Source organism: Amblyomma mixtum, chromosome 9 (genome assembly GCF_055824585.1).
Source record: "Amblyomma mixtum isolate Tamu chromosome 9, ASM5582458v1, whole genome shotgun sequence".
NCBI lineage: Eukaryota > Metazoa > Arthropoda > Arachnida > Ixodida > Ixodidae > Amblyomma > Amblyomma mixtum.
In genome coordinates, this window is record NC_143020.1 from 108,500,502 (window position 1) to 108,526,495 (window position 25,994).

Below are 25,994 nucleotides of genomic sequence, written 5' to 3' on the forward strand. Positions count from 1 at the left end.
GTTGGGGCACATTCTGTCGACTCGATTACCGCAAAATGGCTGCGTGTGGAGAAATGGCTTCGATTGTGCCAATTAGCGTGTCGTTTTCCGGTCTCCTTTCACCATATCACGCAAACGAGGCTCGCGGCTCAGCTTCAGCCTTCGCCTCATTTGCATTCCGGTAATTAATGCAAGGAAGCTGGCATGTGCCTTTTGTCTCTGCTAGCGCTAGAAAGCTAGATTACTGACTTGGACTGTCCACTTTGCCATGGAGGTTTAATTATTACCATTTGTTACGGGTATAATTACTAAGGGATTAAAGTATTGAGGTAAGAGAGTACGACATCGTTCCTTTAAGGGTGTAACAGCCACTAAGACACGATTTTGTACTGCTGCCTGCCATGCCTTTGTCTACACACTGAAAAGACCAGCGCTGTTAAGATTTTTTTTTTCTTTTTTTTTCACAGATACAGTTCAGAGGTGTGCTTTTGTAATACAAATAACTTGTGCCTATCAGTGATGTGGCTGTTAGTAGACATGGTGGTTATGTTTTGCTCAGATCATTCTCCTAGGAGGCTTTTGAGTTGATGCTGAACACAAGTCCATTGAGGCGTTGGAGGCAACCGAGGTATTTGAACCTATTTCAGTGTGTGTGATTGCTTTGTGTAGCCTTGGTGAACTCTGGCATGTTTGCAACCCTGGGCTGCTTGAGTCACAGTATGTTAGAAGGGTGCGGAGAGGTGCAAGATTGCTGATAAAACCACTCTACTATGGCCTGGACAAACTTACATTAGAGGGAAACGGAAGTGCCGTCTAAGCCGGTAATTACTGAACTAAACTATCCTGGAGGGAAAGCCGTGCAAGAGCGATGTAGGAGCTTAGGTGAGCTCTTTTTGTGGGGACGGCTAGCAGCCATTTTGGTGGTGACAGATCCATCTTCCTACAAGTGCATTTTGTTCTAACTTTCCTACAGTCCTGCGGAGGATTTGAGTATGTTTGGAATGCTCCGCATTTGCACGTTCGAGTTAAGACCGGTTTTCTGGTGTGGTTATAGTGAGTGGTGTGGAAAGTAGGCTTAGGAGCATTGTTTGGAGGCTCCTACCAACCGTGTGCCTTGCGACACAGGCTTTGGATTTCTGAAGCTGCATGCTGAGTCATTGCAGCCTGCCTCCGGATGTGTGGCTCATTGTGGGCTTGAGAAATGCTACCAGGCAGAGGATCATCTGCTTCACGAGAGGTTTGGTGTGAGAAAAAAATGTCTGCTGTTCAATGTGTAAAGAATGACTGGCGGCTGGCATGCACTCTCTTAACGGGAATCTGCTGAACATGTGTTTTGTAATGGGCGGTCGATCTCTGCTTAAACGGAAGGTTTTGGATGTTTGTCACAACCACTTGGGCATGCAGAGACTTAAAAGCAGATGAAACCTGCATGTTTTTTTTCTTTTTTTCGCATACCCATACGCCTAATATGGCTCTAGTCTGAGTCATTCGACTAGACTAGACTAGGTCTCGAAGCCAGACCTTCAGAATGCCGGACAACCCTGGTCCGGTTCATATTGCCTTGTGATAAACTGAGCCGTTATGATGCTGTTCAGTGCAACACCGGATAGTGATAGCTGTGAAGAATGCCACTGTGTGCTTCAGACAGGGACAGTCACGTTCATAAGTAGTGGAGGCAGAAATGTGGCGTGAGAAGTGTTGAGAGGAATATGGACAAGTGCAAAATGGAAGGAGGTTAATTTTCACGTGCGCTTTCAGCGAGGGGCGCTGTTCTCGTCGGCAGTGCCCGTTTGCCCTAGTTTGCTTTATGCTTCGTCCCAGTTCGTTTTGTTTACGACCTCTACACGCAATTAAAATGCCACACAATGCAATGCGAAATTAGTTGTGAGCTCTTCTTTTTTTATTCTCTTTGCGTGTTACATATGCGGCGCGTTTTGTATAGTGGCCAGTTCGAGCAGTGATTGAGTTGACGATTTTATTTATTGATCTTGAAGGGGCATATTGCGCCGAAATAAAAGGATATACAAAAGTTGTTGTTGATGTTCTTTGACATCTTCTCTTTTTCAGTGCTTTTGGGCTGCATGCATGAAGCGCATCAGCTCCTAAAAGCATGAAATAAGTGATCCGGTGATTTCATCTTTGTGCTCATCGGTTCTGCATTGCAAATGTGTGATTGATGTACAAGTGGGAGTGTTTAGACCCAGTAACTACTCAAGCAATGCAAAACATTGCTGAAACCTTAACTGAATAGTTTCAAATGCCAGTCCATAATGTCCCAAACAAAACTACATCCTTCAGACGTCCTGGGGGTTATTTTTGAGGACATTGTGTTATCCAGAGATTGTCCCCTACTGATCCTCAACAAGACCTCGGTTAGTCTTGTTGTCAAGCCTCTATGTCCTCTGGACATCCTCAGATTTCCTGTTTACAGGACGTCAGATGAATATTTAAGCCCCGAAAATGTGGGTTTTTCCCATATGTCTGCAAACAATGACTCTAGTTTGAACCTGTGGGTAACTAAAAACATTTACGCCCGAAGCTTATGTGACTTTTTACACGCAACCGGGCTCCATGCATTTCTGTAACTTATTCTACCTTTCGTGACTAACACCACGTTTTATGCCGCGCGTTTTTTTTTTTTATTATTGACTTAATTATTGTAGATGTGCACAGGTGTTGTGAAACAGCTTTCTCTTAGATTCTTTTGACTTGAATTCTGGCAAATTTTGCGAAAGTTTTGCCGTGCTTAAGAACTGACTGGTTTGTTCACCGCATTTGTTGACACCAAAGAATTGTTGATGTGGGCCGGGCGCTATTATTTTTCCGAGTGCTTTTACTCGCCCACCCTAATTTTGTCTCTTCTACAGCGGTGGCTATAACTCTCTCTGGAGTTGAATTCTGCCACCTGAATGGAAAAGCCGTTCAGACGAGTTGCCCAAAAATCTTCGTCCAACACCACCAGAAGCATGCAGTACGTAAGACCAGGTTTAAAAGCTGAAATATCTCAAAGCATGCAATTTTTTCAGTCTCAGTGGTTTCCTTCATGAGATAGCTATTGAAGAGAAGTTTAATTAACCTGCAGTTTGTAAGTAATGAAAGCTGAGTGCAAGAGATAAAGGTGGTTTTATCTGAGTGCAATGCGACAATGTTGTCCTGCGATAGTACTTTTGTTGGACATTTGAGTTTTCATCTTGAGTCTTCCAGCAAAGTACAAACTGAAGACACCCTCATGACTTCATTTTTGATGCATTCAAAAAATCTCCTGTTCGGGACGAGAATGTTTTGACCATTTGAGGACGTCCTCGGGACGTTTGGTCTGGTTTGGTTTGTCTGGGGTTACTTGTTCGAGTGCCATCGTCTCAACTTCACAAAGCTGATTTTGTCCACAGTGCCTTGTATTACTCCGCTGGCCTAATATAATAATGGACTGTGGCTGCAGTGAAGCTCCGCCTGCACTCTAGGCCGCCACACAGAATTCCTCCACAACAAAAAGCATTCCGTTGTTAAAACCTTTCTTGTCACCTGGACAAGAAGCTGATTGCAAGAGAAAAAAAACTAAAATTTTGGTACCTGGCTTATTTAATAAATTAAAACATTGTGATTGGCCAGTGGAGTAACACAGGAAGCCTTGTACCGTGGACCAGTGTCAACTGCTTTAACACACTCCTCCGCATGCGTTCTCTGCGAACGTCCTCGCGGTATTTGGCGAGCCCTTGTGACGTCGCGAGGCAGGATTTGGCACGGGAGAGCGAGACACCAGACGTCGCCGCGAGGTGCAAGAATTGGACTCGTTCAGAGTTGTGTAAATTATCTTTTGAGCACTTGTACGCGCCATGAGCGTTCAACAGCTTTTACGCATTGCTCGCAGTTTTTCGCCATCTGCAAAACCGTGCGGTATGCCTAGGGTGTTGAAGCACGGTGCTTCACGAATATTGTCAAGCAATTTTTTTTTATTGTGCTTTGTGGAAGCAGAGTTTTCCGTAGTCAGAACTTGAATTTCAGCGTCTTCGCGCCTTTCCCTCTTCTCCAGTCACTTTTTGCACGCTGGAAGGTCGGCGCTCCTCCCCCGGCCCCACCACCGAGGGGCGGAGCTTCCTGACCCGCCGGAGTTACCCGGCTTATCGGCCGCGGCAATGGCTGCTGCCTGTCGTATGAAAGAACCTAACCAATAGCCACCTCTCAACTTGTATACGCTGGTGGAACTGCTGCGCCAATTGCGCCAAATTGCGCCAAATGGGAAATCCTGCTACATGCTGCTACAAAATCGTTTTTTTTTGCCTACTTTTGCGCCACTCCTGCGCCGAAATATCTCTGAATAACTCCAATAACTCTGCCGAGAACGAAACCGAAACACATTTCCGTGAAACCAAAACTGATGTCTGCTGGCAACACTTCCGGCAACGCATCTGCCGGGAGCCACATCGCCATCGCTGCTTTGCAACCGAAGGTGACCAAAGGGACCGCTGTCAGTGCACTGCCTTTGTGGATGGACACTTCACGTCTTCGATGTCTTTGTCAAAGCTGAAAGGCAACAAAACTTATGACTAACTTATATCGGGCAGAAAATCCAGCTGCCATTCCTATGACCAAGGATTAATCAGAGCGGTGAAAGGATCGCGGAAGCGTCAGCTGCAACGGTTGGAGGCGGATGCAGGAGAAGAGACCCGTGCGAAACAAGCGAAACAAGACTGATGTACAGTGGTGAGCAGCCTTGTCTAGAGCGCTCGGGCGGTGCACTTCCTTGCAAACAAATCCAGATTTTGTGGCAGCCTCTAGGGTCCAGCTGCAACGCTTGCACGGAAGTAGCGCCAGATAGCCTCGTAAACAAAGCAGGCACGAAAACTTTTCCCTGTAATGAGGGGCTGCTCTCTAATTTCGGTTTTTGTTACCAAGTGCGCACTGCTCAAGCGCTCTAGACAAGGCTGCTCACCACTGTACAGGACAAAGACACCCAGAAAAGAGGTCAGAATGAAGAGAAGGTACAAGAAGAGATCAGACTGGCCAGGAATATGATCACCAATGCTGAGCTGCTTTTCACAAAAGGTGTCAAGTCTAAACATTTTGCAGACGTTGAGAGTGGACAAGCCCTTCTGAAGAATGGACAGGAAAAGCTCGCAGCGGCACTGTCTAAGCTGGAGTGATCAAGAAAAGGAAAGAAATATTACCTGAAAGTTTGTTTTAAGAACGGTATCATTTTTTATAGTTCTGTTGAGCATTTCGTTATGTCGCTCTTCTGAATAAAAACGGCAGTGTTTTTAGGAGAACCTCCTGTTTTGCTTATTTTCGGCTCTTTTTAAGGAACCAAGCACTTTAAACTGCATTTGGGATTGAAGCTTGCTCTTGCATGGCTGTGGTTGCTAAAAACGTCTGAGCAAATGCCTGTTCCAGAAATACAACAAAGCTTCTTTATTTAAAATAACTGTTTTTTGGCATGGAATTTTGGTACGAAGCTTTTTTTTTTAGTGCTACAAAAGCTCGAATTCTGCTACAAAATGCCATTTTTCCTGCTACAAAACTTAAAATTGCTGCTACAAACTGCGATTTCTTCTGCTACAAAAGCTGCTACAAGAAGCCAGTTCCACCACTGGCAGGTGCGAGCGACGGAGGAGGGTGCGAGCATGAAAAAAGTCGCCGGGATGGGCTCGGCAACTTTCGCGGCGGGTGCTCTGCTGCGTGTAGAAGTGTATTACTTGGCTCAGGTGTTCATGACAACGCAATGCAGTGATTGAGAGAGTTGATGTACCCTCCTCTAAAGGTGTATCAGAGCCCCGTTAACGCTGTGCGATGTCAGTGCACGGTGCAAAGAACCCCAAATGGTCGAAATTTCCGGAGCCCTTCACTACGGCGTTCGAGTCGCTTTAGGACGTTAAGCCAAACCTTTAATGCTGAGATGGGTTTGGGTGTTATGACGTATACAGTCGGCAGGCAGCAGAAATTTACGGGATAGTGTGCGCAGTTCTTTCGCGACCCAGTCGCCTGGAATCGGTGCTCTCGGCTGGCAGTGTACATGCCCCCTGCTTGCAAGCATTTCAGGCGAATGGCTCGCGTGACTACGTTTTTTTGCGAAAGCAACACTACGCCGGCCAGTTCGCCTTGTCGCGTAAGGGCGCCTCTCCTCGTATTTTTTTCCTGTATCCCATGAACTTTTTCCTGCAGACTGCACACGATCAAAGCATGTACCAGTAATAAGACTGGTTCCATTTCCGCAATATGTACCGGGGCCAGGATAATGAAGCGATTCTACTGCGATCTCGTCCCACATGTTTCGCCCTTGCTCAGTGCCTGAGGCGCGACCACGCCCCGCTTTCCCAAGGTCCGATTCATTCATTCATTCATTCATTCATTCATTCATTCATTTTATTTCTACTTTTGCCATACAAATTACCAAAACACTGACTGAACCCATAGCCAGAGGCTAGTGTGGGGTTCAGAAACAAAATATATCAAGGCAATGACACAGCACTTGTGAAAAATGAACAGCACAAAATCACGGCGAAAGACCCAAATACATCATACAACAAGGAAAAAATAAAATAATGTGCATTTTACAGCAGAAGGAAAAAAAAATCTTTCATGAACAACATGGTACAACAGACACAAACCGAAGACAATTGTCACATATGTCAAATAAGGCTCATAAAGTATGTTCGCAATGCTCTATTTGTTTCATGAGACTGTTTTATTTCTGGGGGTAAAGCATTCCAAACCTTGGCTCCTGAAAACTGCACCAATCTTTCGCTGTAAACGTTATAATTCGGCGGTAGATTAAAGTTACTATGTGTAAGGTTTCTTGTGAGTCGAGAAGATGAGCGAAACAGGGAGGCAATGAAAGGCTGATTATATTTGACTATGTTGTTTATTTTATGGGCGAAAATGGGGCGTGGCGTCTTCAGTAAGAGCGAAATTTAAAGTGGAATTGGAATAGATGTGCTACAATGTCCGAGCCTGAACCCGCCCTTCAGAAAAATCCGGTTGAGACCGTTTTTTTTTTTTTTTGTGAGCGCAGAAAGCGTATCTTCTCGGAAAAGCGATTCACCTCAGACGATGTCCAGTAACAATGGCGTAGGAATTGATGCCGTACGGCAAATGGGTAACCTGTTGCCTGTTCTGACTCAAACCTCTTATACTATAGGTGGACAATTGTGACTTCATCATCGGTCCGTTTCGGACTTGATTCATTCGGCCTCATTCTCCATATCATTTTGTTTCTACTCGAGGGTTTAATACCTTTTTATAGCTAATGTTTATCACAAAAAGAACCTGTTCGTGAAGCCTGCGTTTCAGCTGGTCGCATGTCGTAATGTTAGCTGCGCCTTGAGCTCGACCAATCGTCATTACACGCAAAGAGGTCGTCGCGGAGATTTCTGCTTTCAAGCCTGTTAAGGCGCAGATATAGCGCGCTGCTGAGTCTTGTAGAGCATAGTTTATAGCTCAATGCCTGGCCTTTCGTACAAGCTTGAGAGCCCTGATTTATTCACAAGGCTGAGATTACTGCAGGTTTTATAAGCTGGACATCGCGTGAACAAATGCAATGACGCGCAATATACCTAATCCATGACGTTACGCCTCCAGGTTTTTCTTTACTCGTTTCGCTTAATAATATGGTTCTGGAGACCTTCACTACGGCGTCTCTCATAGCCTGAGCCGCTTTGGAACGTTAAACCCCAATCAACGAAGCCAAAATGGAATTTTGTCATTTTCGCAGTACTTTCCTCGCAGGATATTACTTACACACATATCTGACTTGAGATGTCTTTATTTCTTTTGTAAACGTTGCAAACTGTTTACAAAAGTTTTGCTTTCGCTTCTCGGGTCGGTGGTGCTGTGACGTTCAAAGGCGTCACTGACGGCTTGAAGCGCGTTCAACAAGCGCAAACAACAAAACACCTGCACAGAATGCTCTGGAAATGGCCTATAGATCGCTCGTAACACCTTCACCCAAGTGTACTGGACTTCAAGCGATGACACATTCCAACTGTAAGCATTTTTTATTGACCCTTCAAGCCACGCCTCCTCCATTTCAATGCAACCGGGTCAACTGATGTCGGCAGATCAAGCCCTCTCTTAACACCCATTCTTCGGCTCTCTTCTACACTCTGAACAGAAGGGAGTAAGCCGCCCTCTAGCGCACACCCTTTTACAAAAAAGTGCACTAGAGGACGCCTTTTTTCATTTTTACTCCCGTATAGGCCTATTCATCTATAGAGTGTAACACCCTGCTCCGCATGTGCTGTGAGAAGGGGAGAGCGGTAAATAACGAGCAGCCGTGGAGGAGGGAAAGGCTAGGAGAGGTCCTCACTGTGCGAGCTGCATGACAAAATGTGTACCGGAAGTCACGTGTTCACGCAAGGACTCCTGGGATTCTTTGGTTCATCGCGCAGTGGCGTTGGCGGCGTCCTCTGCACCACCGGCGCGCCTGTCAGCTGCCAGCGGCTTCGCACGATGAGATCGTCTGCTTGCCTGTCATGCGGCGAAAACCGCGCATGCGCAAGCGCACCGAGACGACGAGCATGAAGCCCTCACTTGCAGCTTAAGAAAACGTGACGTAACGCCCCCACTTAAATTTTTGCCTTCCTCCATGCGAGCGGCATAAACATCAACTAGGTGACGAAGGTTCTTTTTTTGTGCAAACCATTCCAAAGGTTCGCGGTATGATGTAAGCCATCGCTTTCCGTTAGTGGCGCCGCATCGCGGCGAGTAAGCGATAAGAGGAATCGTAAAGGGTCCCGTAAAGTCGAACCCAGATACCAGTAGATAAGTTTATCTGCAACCTATAGAAGCAAGAATGCATTGTACCCACTCTTGAGACACGCTTCTTGCAGCGAAGAAGCAGCGATATGCTGAGCCTTGGCGAATTGGTAGCGCATCGCTCGCTATTCATTGCTAGGCCTAACTTGCTTCGCATAGAAGCCGCAGCGGATGGTGCCTTGGGACTATAGACACTGCCTGTAATAAGATGTATAATCTTGTTACCATTAAACTGTATATAGAATAATTAAATAATAACAAGGTTCACTTCGTTTCCCCGACGCCTCTGGCACGCCAGGCGAGGGCCATTGAAATGAAGGCGGAGCCTCACGGGCTCAGCTCGGTTTTAATTGCTCTCTCTGCTGCTAGGCTTTAGTTAGTTTCACCGCATGACAGCGATGTGGCCTGTAAAATGAAACAGACCGAAGGCCACGATCAAGCCCACCCCCATGTTCACCTTGTCACTCGGTTTCACGGCACTATCGTCGCCGTCGGGTGTCGAAGGCTTCGCAGCTTACCCGTCTCCGCGCACGAAATGTGATCGAAGAGTGCCGTTAGAAGCGCCGCTTGCAGGGGCGTGGCGTTCTGTTAGATTTACCCGGTGTTCGGCCGAGCATGAGTTCCACAAACGCGAGCAAGAACTATACATTTGCACGAGATCTTCAAGGGGATGTCCTGACTTTTCGATATAAACAATAATTAGATATTTCCGGGTTTGATATATCCGAGATGTGGTTTTCATTTAAATGGAGGAGGCGCTGCTTGAAGTTGCTTCACATACTTTGTTCACGCTAGGCGGATGCCACCTCCACATCGCTTGGTAGCTGTTTCCGTGAAAATTGCGCACCCCTGGCGCGTGTTGACCAAGTTTCTAAAAGGAATCGTCATTCCTTCGTTATATTAATTATTTCGTTATGAACCGTTTTGTTATAACGAGGTTCCACTGTATATATAAGTCTCGGACTCGTCACGAATGAGATTTCAGCATGTCCGCATGTCTTGTTTTGCCGTTCAGAACGCTTTGTCCAGGACGCCGCCATCTTGCTTGCAGAACACATCAGAAAGAGCAATGGGTTTCTCCTGCCGGTAATAGGAAGATTAAACGGGCCTTTTCACGACCTTCGGAGCAGATGGTTTTTGGACTGCTTGAAGCGCGTGGGCCCGGGGAGATTCGCACGTCAACTCTTTCCGCTTCCAGGTGCAGGCTGTGGCAGGCGCTTCCCACAGCCCATTGCCTACTGTGACGATGGTTTTGACGACTTCGTGGGAGCGTCTATAAATTAAACATAACCACGAGGGAAGTTGCCCTTTGTGCGGCGGGCTCCAAAGTTGAACGGTGTCGTGCTGGTCAGTCTCTTCCCTTCGTATTTTATAACTATATAAGTTGAGGTAAGTTGACGACGATGGAACGACCTTTCCTGTACTGCAAGCCATCGCTGCAACAGCTTAGTAACGATGTACTGAAGAGTTAGGCGCTGCTGTGACAACGTTCGATGCTTGACTGTATAGCGGATGACTTCGAGTTCTGCCGGCCGACCGGTATACTGAACACTGGCGCTCGCCTGCCGACTGTCGCGCCACGGCGCGGAGAGTTCCGCAACTTCAAACACATGCCTATGGCCACCATGGCTGCAATGATGACCACCGCGAGGCATGCACAGATGGTTAGGATGACCTTGTACTGGTCCGTTCCTGAAAAAAAAAATCAGGCGATCAGTTTGATTGATCCGCCCGAAGAGTATATAATAGCTTAGCGCATGCAAAAGGAACCAGCACCCCGCGAGTGGAAGTGCTCCGTGCGGGCCTTCGAAGGCGCTGCAATAGCGGCGAAGATTGGGTTGCCTAGCGGCAGCGAGCAACACTGTGTTACAGCGATCCTTTCTCCTCATCGTCCTCAAGCCGCGATGCCGGTCGGCTTGGAAGTCACTGAAATATCGGGTTCCGCTTGTGTGCATCCCAGCTTGGCGCTTAAAGGGACCATGAAAAGAATTAAAAGCCGCTTGCAAATGTTAGAAGTTATGCTCAGAAGCACTGACACCAAGTATGAGTCTTTGGAACTGAGCCGGCAATTTATTATGGCTTTTTAAAAATCGCGTTTTTTAAAATTCGCGGGCCGTTTGGTGTCTTCGTTGGGAGCGAAGTCGTAAACCGAACGTCAGCGAATGACGTATTCATGGGCGGAGCCCAGTCCCGGAGCTGTTTTCTTTATTTTTTCTTGGTGCTCCGCGTGTATGAGTTGAGGGGGGAGAGGAGGAGCGTGATTTTTAATCGTCTATAACTTCGTTGTTATTCATGCTAGCTCGAAAATTCTTTCGCTGGGGTGACGAGTGATGGATTGCCTATCTTTACGTAATCTCAATTAATTTGTTTCATAGTCCCTTTAACAACGAGGAGGCACGGCAAGGGCGAGACCTTGAAGCGAGTTTCAGTTTGATTAGTGACGCGTGGTCGGGCTTTAACTGGAGGGCCGAATTTAGCTCTGAGCTAAAGATTCTGCGTTGGAATAAGCTGTGTACCGTACCTACAGAGCCAGCTGACTCATACGACCGAGGGCTAGAGCACCTCTTATTTCACACTTTTGTCGCAACTGCTACCAGGTGTGCCAGACTCTTCACCATTCCTCTGTAGACTCTATAACGTACTGATCATTATTTCTTCCCCTCTGAGTCATCCAAAAGTGCCATTCTACTGGCCAAGACCACTGGCATTTTTTCTTTTACAGTCTTGCAGGTCAACTGGTTCATACTGTTTAGCAGCCATCATGCTTGGACAAGATTCACCCTACTCATTAACACCCTTCCCACTTCGCGCCCCCTCCCACTCACTTTGCCTTCCTCCCGGGAGCGATTTATACCCTTCCAACGATGATGATGATGATGAATTTTTATGGCGGAAGGGTATCTATGGCCAAAAGAGCGCCATACCACAAGGTATTTTCGTTTGCTCAAGTTGGGGCCAATGACCCATTTCCAAGCATTTCACCCTGTTTAAGCCGAGCACCAGGCCAGGAGAAGCTTATACCCATAGTATCACCGGTGGGTACCCGGCGGTACTGGGGATCGAACCCTGCACCTCCCGCATGCGAGGCGGACGGGTAACCACTAGGCCACCGCTGCGGTCCGCCAATGATGAACGCTTTGCCTAGACGAAGACAAGTCCTCTTGTCGAAACGTCGGCAAGCAGCCTGAGGCTTTCCCTCCCTTGTTCGCTCTGTGATTATCAAGAAATTATCGGCCCACCTTCTCTCTAGCATGGTCAAGACCACGTGAGTCCCTGTTCGTCATAGCCGGATTCACAAAAGCTCCAAACTAGAGTCCGTATGACACTATCATCATCAGCCTTACAATGTACAGCGCAGGACAAAGGCCTCTAGCTCTCCCATATCCCTACAATTAGCCCTGTCCTGTGCCAGGTGCGACCACCTTATCCCCGCTAACTTCCTGATGCCATCCCCCAACCTGACACTCTGCGGCCCCCGACTACGCTCGCCTTCTTTGGAATTCAGTCTGTTACCTCTAACGGCCATTGGTTATCTTACCTTCACATTACATTCCCTGGCCATACCATTTTCTTGAGTATGTCATTGACTCGCGTTTGTTCCCTGTCCCATTCTGCTCTCTTCTTAACGTTTCATCTATCATTCTCCTTTTCATAGCTCAGTGCGCTGTCCTTAACTTAATTTCAATCCTTTTCTCTAGCCTCCAAGTTCCGGCCCGATATGAGTACTGTGAAGATATAACTGCCGTATACTTCGATTGAGGGATGCTGGTGAGCTGCTATTCACAACCTGGGAATGTCTGCCAAATGATCATCACCTCATTCTTCCGGATGATAAGAGATGCTTAAATCAGTGATCTATCTTTCGTGAGAATTCTATATCACTGCATCTCCGCTCCAAGTAAGGGCTATTGGAGTCTTCGGGTCGACAACAGACACTGCTTTCAAATTAGAGTCTCACCTCGGCACCCTTTCTCGTCCGACGCGTCGCCGCAGTTATTCCTGTCGTCGCAGCGCCATCTGCTGTCGATGCAGCGTCCGTTGTCGCACAGGAAGAGGCTGTCTTTTCCTGTACTGTTACTCGTACAGTTTACGCCATTTTCTGTGAGGATTTATGAGGGGAAATATTTGACCACAATTATTCTTTCTAGCACTCGCAACAATCGGCGCCTAATATGTATTACCGTCAGACGGCACTACCAACAACTTCAGCACTCACTACAGACATTTTCTGTGCCCCTCCCTTCGAAGCCTAATTGCAGCACAACTACACACCTTCTGGGCCATCCGGCTGAACACCCTCGTTACTCCAGTGCGTCTTTACCTCTGATCACTTCTCTCTCAGTTCACTATTCAGATGTGGAGCTCATCATTTTCCCCTGTCCGCCAGCTCTACAACCCCCCATTAGACTCCTTTAGCATACCGCCCGCCCACCGCCAGTTCGCATGCGCTGATTGGTCAAGCAATAGGCGCCCGCGCAGCTGTCACAGCTGTCTACTTTACAGCTGTCGGGTACGCGTCGCCATCTGGTGCCCTCACGGAGACCTACGCATGCCCACTGATGGCGCGCGGGCTGCCGGTACTCCGGTAACGGTAACACGGTACACAGTGTGCTAAATGTGTCTATTACCCTGACCCCCTCCTCCCCACCTCCCTACTGGTTGGTGTTGCCGTCGTCGGCCCTCACCGACCAGCTGGTCATGGTCCTTATGGTGGAAGGTTATACATCTCTAAGTCTAAATTTGACCAGAATGAAGTCTTTTTTGCTCGGTCTTCTTTATCTGCCGTCCTCTTTTAGTTGCTGTGCAGTTATGAATCAAATACGATAATAAAATTTGATAAAGAATTTTTAGCGTAGTGGAGGCGTACAAGCGTTGGTACACCCAACCACTCTGCTACCTGGTGGCTTTGCGGAGACGCTCACCTGCGACTGCTGCGCATGCGCACTAGGCATCCGGCTGGCTCGGAGTAGAGTGTAGTCCTATTCTAGGGCGAACACGTATGAGCCTAATGATGGATACCTGCTAATTAACAAGCAGGCAAAAGTTGCGTCAGTGTGGGGGTGTCGATTCTCAGGCTTGTGCACAGTAATATGACGTAATTAAATCTCGGGTGACGCTCTGCGGATTGAGGTGTGATTAAACACGATCGCGTGCTCCTGTGTTTATCTTAATGGAAGACCCTGCACATGTACTGCAGTACAGCTCCGGTTGTTAAAACTGTAATAAAAACGCGCAAAATCTAAACGACGTGGTGAGGTTGCAAAGGCGCTAAAAAGTACTGCATGAAGGGAATCTTTGAAGCAAGGGAGCACTGTGTCTGTACTCAGTGGTATGGTTTCGGAACTAAAACACAAAATGGTGTGGTCGCTTAGCACTCGCACCTTGTACAGAGCACCTTGCTAAGTATTTTCGAAATACTTGTAAAAGTTTTTGAGACCGGACATGGACACACAAGCTCAAACGTAAACTAGATTTTATTGTGATTGCAAGAAATATACTCATGTTTTCGCAACCAGGCTGATCATTCGCGTATGTCGCTCCGGTTGTTTTTTTTTTATTTTTATTCTGACGGATCATCCTGATTGTGAAAGCGTATATATTTCTTGCAGTCACAACAAAATCCAGTTGACGTTTGCGTCTGTGCATGTGCCCCTTTCATGTTGTCTGTTGTGTGCTAAAAAATTTCCGAAACAAGAAGAAAGAACTCGCTCAAACCGTAACGCTTCTGAATTATACGAAGTACGCTTTGAACCGCGTGCATATTGCAGTACAGTACAATCTGCCTTTTTCATACAGCTGCTCGGCGCATGCGCACCACCTCCACTGGTTGAAAAGAAAGCCGCCAGCTCCATGCGCAGTTCATGTTAGTCACAGGCGCATGCGACAGATGGCAGCATCTGTCAAGCACACGCCACTTCGCAGGCGCAGCTTGACTCCTTGCGGAACCGGATTGCACCTGCGTCTCCCGCGTGCGTTTGCTTTCAACCAGTAGAGTACGAATTTTCGCCACTCTCCAGAGCGCGCCACAAGTTATGAAAAAGGTGGATACCGTACGCCTTGTGCAACGCCCAAGAGGCTTACTTGTGAAACGTGCTGGCGAATACAAACTCGCGTTCTTGCATCAAGAGGTCGGAACTGTGCCGTCTCGCACTAATCCGGAGCTGTCACATATGTACTACCTGGTTCGGTAAACGCTGTCAGGACCGCGCTGAACCCTCTTCTCCGCGTATTGCCGGTAAAGAAGTTCCACTTGAAGTACAGCTCGTTGCCTTGCGACTCGTACGTCGTGGGAACGGTTTCTTCCAGGAGACCGCAGAACCGGCTGACCATAGAGTCCAGATTGAGAACCTTCGGGATCGGAGAGAGAGAGTGATAAGGAGTTTACTGCTAAATGTTGCGTAACTGCATGGAGTTAATCAATGGAAGGATCTAGAGCTCGGGAAAACGGGCGTAAGCTGGAACACTGAAAGAAATTTTCATTATACCGGAGCCCCCCACTATGGCCCTTCTTTCCTTCTTCTTCTCTCTTTCACTCTTCCTCTGTCTCTTCCCTCGCTGTGCGTGCGGGGTGTCCACATAGAAGTGAGACAGCTACTGCGCCTTTCCTGTCCTCAAAAAAACAACGTGTTTTCTCAGGGACACTGAGGGAAAATTGAAGTTGGGCCATATATATTGATTGATTAACGCTTTATATCGAGAAAGAGGCTAGTTCCATTGAAGTAATGGCTTGTGGGGCTACAAAATAACAATGATTGAAATACAAATATCGCCGCCAACCGTCATTTCCACAAGCTGCGATAAAGCCACTGCTTATCTTCCCATTTTTTATTGTTGTGGATCTCTGAGGGTATACCAGCGCCGTCGACTTCCAGACGGTTGATATATAACGGAGCCCTCTTCAGCACTGATGTCACTAGTTCGTATCCGAGGAGTAAGAAGGTTGTTCCAATTTGAAGTGCAATTTTCGCAGCAATAAATGCGTATTTTGTTACGGCGCTGGTGTCCACTATGGTTTTCGGAACACCGAAACCATAAAACAAAACCCTAATTTAATTTAATAGCTGCTTAGAGGCGCATGTTGAGCGTCATCGAAGGGCTTACCGTGTAGATCGCGCATTAAAGAGCTAAACACACCTCTCAGTTCGTGGTTCCTTGCTCAGAATGTCGAGCAATAAAGGTTTGTTTCAATTTCTGTGCTCCTGAAATGTCTGTGGGCCCCTGTACAAGGTACCTGGGCTTTAACGTCCCAACGCTGCGTGTATGGTTTATGAGAGGTGCCGTAATGGAGAGCGGGGCGATTTCGGCCACATGGAGTTCTTTAACATGCAATAGCATCGCATAGCTGCCGGAAAAGCATGAACGGGACCACAAACTTACAAACACTTGGTTTTTTCTTTAAGAAAAATAAACTGAGTGAAGTTTTTCTCGCGGCGCCTTTAAATGCATCCTGTGGCAGGCAGATTCAGCGAGAGCGAGCTGGACTGCAAATTTTTCGTCCTTTACACTAACGCGTGATTGGCAGGCTTGCGCTGGAAATCCTGAGGTAATGTGCTCCAGTGGATCGAGAACATGTACAGGTGCCGTCAAAAGTAAATGGACAGTGGAAGGCAATATTCACGAAAAAAATCCATGCAGCTTGAATATATTGAATACGTATGTGCAGCCCAATTTGGATTTTGCGAATTGCACTGTGCACCAACAAGCATGGACCATTATGCTTTAGATTTAAAGACATTTTTTTGACGAAGTCGCCTTCCATTTACTCGGCGAGTGTACATGTCTTCTCAACCCATGCCTAAGCACTGTGTTAAAAAATCAACGGCACCCTCACGGTTCGATAACGCAGTCACTTGCATAGTTCGGCAAGGTCTTTTCGTCTTACGCCGTTTTATCCCTGCCCTTAAAATCGAGCCCGTGACAGTCGCGGCCGCTGCATCGAAGGCGTTTTGCTTACGTCCATATAGTCTAAACAGTAGTTCTCCTTGGGGTCGGCTTCCGTGTCCAGGTCCTCGATGGACATGGTCAACCGTGAGCCCGCCGGGCTTATGACTCGTAGCCGGGACTTGCATTGGCTGGAGGAGAAGTCCTTCCTGTGCGACCTCAGCGTCACAGCGGACTGCTTGCCCGTTGTCTCAAGGTTGATCCGGCGCCATTGCTTCTGTGCGGGCTCGCCCTGCCAACAGTCGTCGCTCATGTACACTGCAAGAGTACGGGAAGGCAGTTTCAGGGGGAACTTGGCGAGTGGATGGATGAATGGAAACAACTTTATTACAAACAAACAAAAAAATCTTCCAGGGTGGTCCCCTTCTGGTCCAGGAGTCCACGGGCTAGTGCTTCACGTAAAGCCCGATCCACCAGCCATTTCTGGTCGTTGGGCTGAGCGGTCCGTAAAGCAGCCTCCCAGGAAGAATGAGTGGGATTGGGAATGGGGGGTACTGCCTTTGGGGAAGGACATTCCCAAAGGTAGTGGAAAAGTGTGGATCTGGGCACGCCACAGGTGTTACAATCAGGAGGAAAGGTGGGGTGGAAGCATGAGAGACGGTGGGGAGAAATAAAGCAGCCTGTCTGGAATTGTCTTGGCGAGTGTGACAGTAATGTAAACTGAAGGATAATCTCGCCCCACCGCAGGGAATTCGCTCTGACCGGGGGCTTAAGGAAAAGCTATATCATCATCATCATCATCAGCCTGATTACGCCCACTGCAGGGCATGTCTCTCCAATTAACCCTGTCCTTCGCCAGTTGCGGCCACCGTATTCCTGCAAATTTCTCAATCTCATCCTCCCACCCAACTTTCTGCCGCCCCCTGCCACGCTTGCCTTCTCTTGGAATCCACTCCATTACCCTTAAGGACCAGCGGTTATCCTGCCTTCTCATTACATGCCCTGCCCAAGCCTACTTCTTCCTCTTTATTTCAAAGGAACATAGCAGGAAATGCCCTTCATATGAGGCCCTCCAGCCCATGGCGTTAACATATATACTCACGGCGTAGCAGGTTATCCGTGGCTGCTCCAATGCTTAGGTAAATCCCCCTAGATGGAGTAATATTTGATAAATAAGTAATTATTCAGTGCCATCCACCTAAGCGTAGCTGTACGGCTACAAAGGAAAGCTATACAGCTTTCGCAGAGACTTTGTAGTTGAAAAAAAAATTCCTTTTGGTCTGGGGTTCGAACCTGGGACCACCGCCTCTCATAGGGCCGTCGCGCTACCAACATGCAAACCAAGCCGTCGTGGTGGCTCAGTGGTTATGGTGCTCGGCCGCTGGCCCGAAAGACACGGGTTCGATCCCGGCCGCGGCGGTCGAATTTCGATGGAGGCGAAATTCTAGAGGCCCGTGTACTGTGCGATGTCAGTGCACGTTAAAGAACCCCAGGTGGTCAAAATTTCCGAAGCCCTCCACTACGGCGTCTCTCATAGCCTGAGTAGCTTTGGGTCATTAAGACCCATAAACCAAACCAACTATGCTAACCAGGACTTTTTTCTCTATTGTTATAAGCTGACCAGAACGGCTTGCAGACTGGCAACGGTGTTGGTCCAATGTTTAGAGAATATGCTTGCCGTCCTTGTTAGCTTAGTCGGTTGAGCTACTGCCCCGTACAGGCGGAGATCCCGGGTCCGAAACGCTGACCGGAACGAATTTTCCGTCAACTATAATGTTTTTTTTGAAAAACTCTATAGCTTTCCCTTGTATCCATATGGTTGCGCTTGGGTGGATTATAATAAGTTATTACTCCCTTATTAACACGTGTCTAATCCTCTTGCACCTGCCAGCCCTATGCGATGTCACTCGACCAGATGCAGGGGTACTAACCACGACATCATTCATTCATTCATTTTATTTCTACTTTTGCCATACAAATTACCAAAACACTGACTGAACCCATAGCCAGAGGCTAGTGTGGGGTTCAGAAACAAAATATATGAAGGCAATGACACAGCGCTTGTGAAAAATGAAAAGCACAAAATCACGGCGAAAGACCCAAATACATCATACAACAAGGAAAGAATAAAATAATGTGCATTTTACAGCAGAATGAAAAAAAAAAATCTTTCATGAACAACATGGTACAACAGACACAAACCGAAGACAACTGTCACATATGTCAAATAAGGCTCATAAAGTATGTTCGCAATTCTCTATTTGTTTCATGACACTGCTTTATTTCTGAGGGTAAAGCATTCCAAACCTTGGCTCCTGAAAACTGCACCAATCTTTCGTTGTAAACATTATAATTCGGTGGTAGATTAAAGTTACTATGTGTAAGGTTTCTTGTGAGTCGAGAAGATGAGCGAAACAGGGAGGCATTGAAAGGTTGATTATATAAAGGTTGATCATTGCGGTCGGTTGACGCCAATGACTGCAGGTCCTCTTTGAGGGTTTGGTTTGGTTTCGTGTATGGGGTTTTACGTCCCAAAGCTACTCAGGCTATGAGAGACGCCGTAGTGAAGGGCTCCGGAAATTTCGACCACCTGAGGTTCTTTGACGTGCACTGACATCGCACAGTACACGGGCCTCTAGAATTTCGCCTCCATCGAAATTCGGCCGCCGCGGTCGGGATCGAACCCGCGTCTTTCGGGACCACTGAGCCACCACGGCGGGGCCCCTTCTTTGAGGGGCATTTGCCGCTTATATTCTTAAGTTGTTTACGACTATAGCTGAAATCAAGAAGAATAAATGGACATGATGGTCCGGATCTGTAGTCCCTTAGGGTAACGTAGTTGATTCGAAGAGAGGGCAAGCGCAGCAGGGGAGGTGGATAGGGTGATGAGATTAGGAAGCTTATGGGGTTAGAATGGCCGCAGCTGGCGCAGGTAAGGGTTAATTGGGAATCGATGGGAGAAACGTTTGTTCTGCAGTGGGTATGAATGGGCTGATGTTGATGGTAATGGCAGGATTCACACCCGAACACTACGGCCTCTTGTAGGGCGAAAAACCGAACGTAATAGTAGTACCGCCTTTCGGAGGGGGCCTCCACTATAAAAGAACCGGATGGGCTCGGGCCACGTGGATCACTTTAGCACTCAAGGTGCATTATCGGAAAAGTCTATATCTTATTTCTATGGGGGCTACCGTTATCGATAACAGCGAAGGGCGGCTTTACTTTTGCAGCCCACTGCTGTTCCACTCTGTATTCAAGGGTTTACGTGAACACGTAAATCGTGTTAAGAAAGAGAGCAGTACGCATTCACAAAGGTACAGGCTTCGTCAAAAGTAAAAGGACAAGCGGTTTGTTTCTGAGCCATGTAGTGGGTCTCAGCGTTCATGGTAGTCCTTAGGAGCCTTGGGGAAGAGGAAAGTTAATCCTGTCTTCTTAGATAGATTGCAAACTAAAGATATGTAATTAGTCACTAAGCATATATACCAGGAGCAAACATTCTGGCCCTTTTGACGGTGTCTACGATTGTGGATGCGACTTTCCAAACCTTTTTTTTTTCCGAAGATCTACAGCTGTTTTCACGAAGTCAGCGTTGTCAGCTACATTTAAAATCTTTGCTGGACAAAATGGTAAGGCCATTTTGTGCATAAATAAGATAATCACTTTTCAAAAACGAGAAATAAAGGTGGACGTCGCGATGTTCTGCATTGCGCCTTTTTTCTGTCATGCGGTCGAGTGTTTTATTAGAGTACACTGTAGGTGGCCTTTGGTTGCGGAGACAGCGTTGCATGATGAAGAAAATAATTTATTGATCGTAAATTAATTTTTTTCTTGTTTTGAAGAATAGGGCTGCAATTCTGTGCCCGTGCAAGTGCTGGGCGTGCGCCAATTACTAAAGTTTGTGAGTCTCTCATGTTATTTTTGTGAAATGCGAAATTCCTAATATACTTCCACGAGTCTTCAGATTTCTCTCGACAGTAGAATATAATGGTTTTCTGAAATGGTTATAGGAAGGGCAAGGCCGGGGCTGGGTGTGGGTGGCAAGTAAGAAAATTTATACAGTTAAATCATGCTGAACCCCATTTGTTCAAAAAAAGTCTCAAGAAGTGCATAATTCAGATAGGACCACCTTTCTCCCCTTCCCAACCACCCCCTCCAAGAATAACCGATAAATCTGCCGGGGCTGTAGTCCGCCCTGTACCAAAGGGTTTGGCATCCTGCACGCACATTCTGGTTTATCTGATATGAAAGCGAATCAGTTACGACAGCTCTATGCGCTCCTGAATCACGAGAGCGACGTCCCGGTGACACATGGGCACAGTAAACAAAGAGTTGCAACCGCTGTTTCCCAACTGTAGCAACATGCATGTTAGTTCTGGAATGTACGAGGAAGCGATTGTCTTGCCGATAAGCAGTGCGACCGTGACTGTACGGGGGGAAAATAAACACGGAACAGGACTCGGCTGTCCTGAATTTCCCCTCACGTATGCCTGTGTAGACGTGTATGTCATACCCTTTCAAGGACTTCGGAAATATTTTGAAAGAACGGTTCAGGTTCCTAAGATTCGTATAATTTACAAGCCGAATACACTTCTCCAGGAACCACGTGGCATCCTTCCCTCCCTCCTTCCCTCCTTCCTTTCTTCCCTCCTTCCTTCCTTCCTTCCCTCCTTCCTTCCTTCCTTACTTCCTTCCCTCCCTCCTTCCTTCCTTCCTTCCTTCCGTCCTTTCCTCCTTCCTTCCTTCCCTCCTTCCTTCCTTCCTTCCCTCCTTCCTTCCTTCCTTACTTCCTTCCCTCCCTCCTTCCTTCCTTCCTTCCTTCCTTCCTTCCTTCCTTCCTTCCTTCCTTCCTTCCTTCCTTCCTTCCTTCCTTCCTTCCCTCCTTCCTTCCTTCATTCATTCATGCCATCATGTGTATTTTACTTGATTCCAGTTGGACATCTCCAACATTCTTGGACAAATATTTTGAATATTGGAAAACTGTAAGGTACTGGTACAGGAATATTGAAGGCATTGGTCCATTCTTGTGTTATGTAGCAAAATCTTTCTTTTAAGGTGTTTCCATCGATCGCAGTTCCCACTTCGTGCTATTGATCAATTCGCCCTCGCCCTACCGTAAGCTTCCCGTCCCGTTTAGCTCAATTGGTAGAGCGACTGCTCCGGTGAAGCGGTGGTCCCGGGTTCGAACCCCGAACCAGGACGAATTTTTCTTTACGAAGTTTCTGAGAAAGCTGTATAGCTTTCCACTGTAGCCGTATGGCTGCGCTCGGGTGGATGTCAATGAGTAATTACTCCCTTATAACAAATTTACTCCACCTTGGGGTTTCCCCTAAAACATTTGACCTGACCGAGCAGTTAAGACTTCCATATAAAACAATGGTGAACGCTTTTGAAGATAGCAAAACGTTAATAGCAAAAAAATTCAAGCCTGCTGACGGATGATCTGCGGATATAATGATTGTTGTAGTGAAATCTTGCAATATATGAACAAACTGCGCTCATAAACTCTTTCCAGTTAAAAAACTCTTTTGTCCAGAATTGTTGGGTACGTTGCTTCTCTCGCCAGAAGACCGGCACAAGGCGGTTTTAGTTTCCACTGCCGAGTACACACCATCCCTACGCCGGTGTGTGTCGCCAAGGCTGGCGGCAAAGTTGCAGACACAAAAACCAAAGACACAGAGCGTCCGAGTGATACGGCAGATTTTTTTTCTTCTGGGAGACAGCAATGTACCTGTCAGATACTCGAGAAAGGAAAACAGTAGCGCCGAAAAACACACACACAGCTGAAGAACGACGTAGGACCAGCGCACGTCGTTCTTCAGCTGTGTGTGTGTTTTCGGCGCTACTGTTTTCCTTTCTCGAGTACAATGAACCATCTAGCACAAATAGAAGTTCTGCTAAACCTGTCGATCAACGCCAACCTGTCCTCAATCTCCGGATTTATGTGCGAATTCCATGACGAGCGTGATCCTCTTAAAAACGCAGGGTGAGTTCTTTGTGCCTCAGAACGAGGTTCTTAGCGAGCTATTGACATCTGTCGAAAAGCGTTGTGCATTAGCAGAGCCCGCGGCAATGCATAAAATGTTTCTTTTTCAACCAAGCTGGTTTTCCGTGGAGTTCGCTTTAGATTAGATTGGGGTAGCGGACCGAAAATGATTCACTCGTTTGGCAGCTTTCGTCAAAGCTGCTTTACCTAGCCTGCGCATAATCAGTCAATGGCAATCACGGAGTCAAGTACCGTTAGGCTTTCAAATGATATCTTGCCGAGGTGGAGCGCAAGGTCTAGCAAGAAGTGTACTATTTCATACCGTTGATGCTGAAAGGCATAAGCTCAGGACTAGAGGATGGATTCCAAACTCACAAATTTCGACGTCCATGGCTGCCGCCGCGAGCGAGCAGACGAAACCGAACGCGGTAAGCAGACGATATGCAGCTGCCATGTTTCCATTGTTCTGGGAGAGTGCCGGCCTATGTGCCGGCTACAGGTACGGGCGACCGTTGGCGCCTTATCAGTGACCTACGGTAGGATAGTTGCCTAGCACGCATGTTTTTATGTTATTTTCGGCCCACGCGCTCAAGGGGTGATATCAAACGCGCAGCCATGTTGCTCTCAATATGGCGCAGCGTAGCTGGCAGTCGGAGGTGTGATGGAAAAGGTCAGGCGAGGACCTCCCAGTACCAAATCTAGTTCGAAAAATGGCCATGGAAGACACGTCGCCGTTTATCTATATTCCACTTAAGGTCACTGTGGCGAGTTACCCGCATTCAGAATTCTCCACTCACTCCAGTTACGAAATTGTTACTCAGCAGCAGATCACTCCTCATGCTTATTAAGTACATTCACAAGTACAGGAAATAGCAGGTGGAGGCGCTGCCTATGAAATGTGGCGTCAGAGATTAAAAACCCTTCGCAACTTTACAATTCTTCAAGAATAGTTTGTTTTTACTGCTACAGGTGGCGCTACGATCGGTAAAGGTAAGATGTGGATACAAATATTTTGTTAGATTTTGAAAGTTGTGTAGTGCGGAAGGCTTGCAACAGGTATCTTTAAAAGCATCAGCAGCCACATAGAGTTCATGCTGAGAAGACGTCATGATCGCGTCACGGCCTTGCGAAGAGGCGGAAAAAATACGTATGGAGAAAACTAAATAAAAAACGGGTGCGAAAGGCCCATCGAGGAGTCCGCGCGGGCTAAAATCAGAGGTGCGGCTGCTTACGGCGTCGCAACGGTGACGTCAGGCGATTGCGTAGTCTATTGCGTCTTACACGTAAGTATGCGATGACGCGATGTTTTCTTTCCCACCTTGCGTAGCGTACTTCTGGGTGAAGTGGACTTGTGCCAGTTTCCTCTGTGAAAATATAGATATTGATTCCGTACAGATATGCCACTCGCCGTTGCTATTAAAAAAAAATGTGTTAAAAAGTCTACGTAGGGATAAAGAAAGGCAATAAGTTTGGTTTGAACAGCAAAACAACCACTGTTAATTTTCTGCCGGGGGGTATACGACTCCGTAAAAAGAGTCACGACTCTAGTAAAAGTATTCTGCCGAAATAGTGTTCGCTGTTCTAAAAAAAAAAGCGATCAGTTTCTTTATAATTTTGAAAAGAGATGATACGCTTTAATCATTTACAGGTATGTACACAACTGTGTAAGAACTGTGTAAGAATCTCTACGATAATTGTCAAACTGTAACATGCTTCTGAAGAGGAAAAATAGAAATAGGCACTTGAGGTACAATGCAATCCCGCAGTTATCCCCGCAGCAGATAACGCGAGAAACACACGATGAAATGATGTGACAGAATTTGCCTGTATCGTTATGATGAAGTGTGCGTTGCTAATCTCCCAGTTTTCAGAAATAATGTTTACGATATTCACTACCCAACATATAAAAGAAAATATAGTAGCTCTAATATCAATAGCACCGATTCATTTCAGAACAATAAAATTGAAGTTAGCTCTAACGTGCTTTCAGAGAAAGCCGCGAGTTTGCCATGCGCAGTCTTCGATAAAAATTCAAAGACCAAGAGGTTCACTTCTGAGCTATGCTATGTGGCTGAGGCAGACAGGCATGGAAGGTAAGCAGGTTGGCAGATACTGCTGCGACCTGCTTTGAACCGTTTCAGTGGCCAGTGCCACCTAGTAAATTTAAGTGGCTGTTGTTTTATTTATTTTGCACTTCCTGTGTTTTACATTGAATCCTATTTTGTTTGCGCAACAAGGGAGTCAGTACACTGCTTAAAAAGCGACCCCCTTGGGCACCTTACCTTTGACAAAGCATGTACAGAATTGTGTACACACACTGTCTGAAAGTAGTATCTTACGTGTGGCATTGGCAGGGCTGATTCGTGAGGCATCCTCCCTGGACGCAGGGCGTAAACTGTGCCTCCGATTTTTGTGCAAACGCTTAAGATATAATTTTGGGTCCAAAACACGATCGTAGTACGTTTTTCTGTGTTTCGAACCCTTTGCTCCGTGCTAGGAAATGACCTTTATGATGAAACTTAGACATTAGAAAGCACAGAGTAAAAGTATAAAGTCCCTTCAACTGCTCCTCAGTGTGGTCTTATGCGTATTGGTTTCACTATTCTGACTGCTTCCCCAAGGGCTTCGTATGCCGCAGCCAATCTTCGAGAAGGAGCATTCAGGCGCACGCCCTACTATTAGCTCTGATGTCAAATATCTATATGGCATCCTGTCACTCGTGAAGCTTATCCGAGCAATTAAGTGAGGGGTCACTGGCTGCAAAACAAATTTTTAAACTTCCCAGTTTTGGACTAGCCAACGTGTCTGTTTAAAGAGAGGATATCGCACGATCCTACTAAACGCTTTGTCAACTGCAATCACACCAGTATGGCAATAACCTTAGCGGTGCAAATTAAGGTAAGCGCTGAATCCTATACCAGTGACCAAGCTCAGCTGCAGAGGATCATATCAGCTTGGGGACGAATTCAGCCTTTTCGACACTGTCTGGCTTTACACGGCAAAGCGAGGAAAAACGAACCGAGGGAAAACCACGATGACGCCTGCCGATAACAGTGTGGACTTATCTCCGAGGATTACTCTGCCTGGATGGTGTCGGCGCACGGCTAAAGTGCGCCTACGCCTGCTACCAAACGCTCGAGTCACTATGCCTTTTTTTTCCGCATTGCACTGATAAGGTGCGACAGCTATGGAGGCTGATAAAGGCAACACTTTTAATGTCTTCTAGGTGCGTTGCCGGCGTTTCTTTGAAGTTTCCGTAAAGCCCAAGCGCCCTTGAAGGAGTGGAAACCAAAACAGGAAAAAGGGGTGCTATTAGTGCGAGAACACTCATGCGCTCACCAACACCGACAAAGAATCTTGTCACCGTGCGTACGTACGATCTTGTACCGTTGCCTAGCAACCC

At 47.0% G+C, this 25,994-nt stretch overlaps 1 protein-coding gene across 1 annotated transcript; it reads right to left on the bottom strand.

Moving 5' to 3' along the window:
* Nucleotides 1-7,717: 7,717 nt before the first annotated feature.
* Nucleotides 7,718-23,228, bottom strand: LOC149330644 (uncharacterized). Its single transcript, XM_089561270.1, has 5 exons — nucleotides 22,967-23,228; nucleotides 16,682-16,926; nucleotides 14,907-15,075; nucleotides 12,686-12,826; nucleotides 7,718-10,419 (listed from the first exon to the last, which is right to left on the bottom strand). Exons 1-5 carry the CDS (start codon nucleotides 23,043-23,045, stop codon nucleotides 10,196-10,198), a joined length of 858 nt encoding a protein of 285 aa, XP_089417396.1. The 5' UTR covers nucleotides 23,046-23,228; the 3' UTR covers nucleotides 7,718-10,195.
* Between the last annotated feature and the right edge of the window lie 2,766 nt (nucleotides 23,229-25,994).

Coding starts and splice junctions, on each gene's coding strand:
- LOC149330644 (XM_089561270.1), bottom strand. CDS start 23,045: ATGGCAGCTGCATATCGTCTGCTTACCGCGTTCGGTTTCGTCTGCTCG. Junction 16,927..22,966: donor AGCCATGGACGTCGAAATTT/GTGAGTTTGGAA, acceptor GTACTCTTGCAG/TGTACATGAGCGACGACTGT. Junction 10,420..12,685: donor GGACGAGAAAGGGTGCCGAG/GTGAGACTCTAA, acceptor TTTTTTTTTCAG/GAACGGACCAGTACAAGGTC.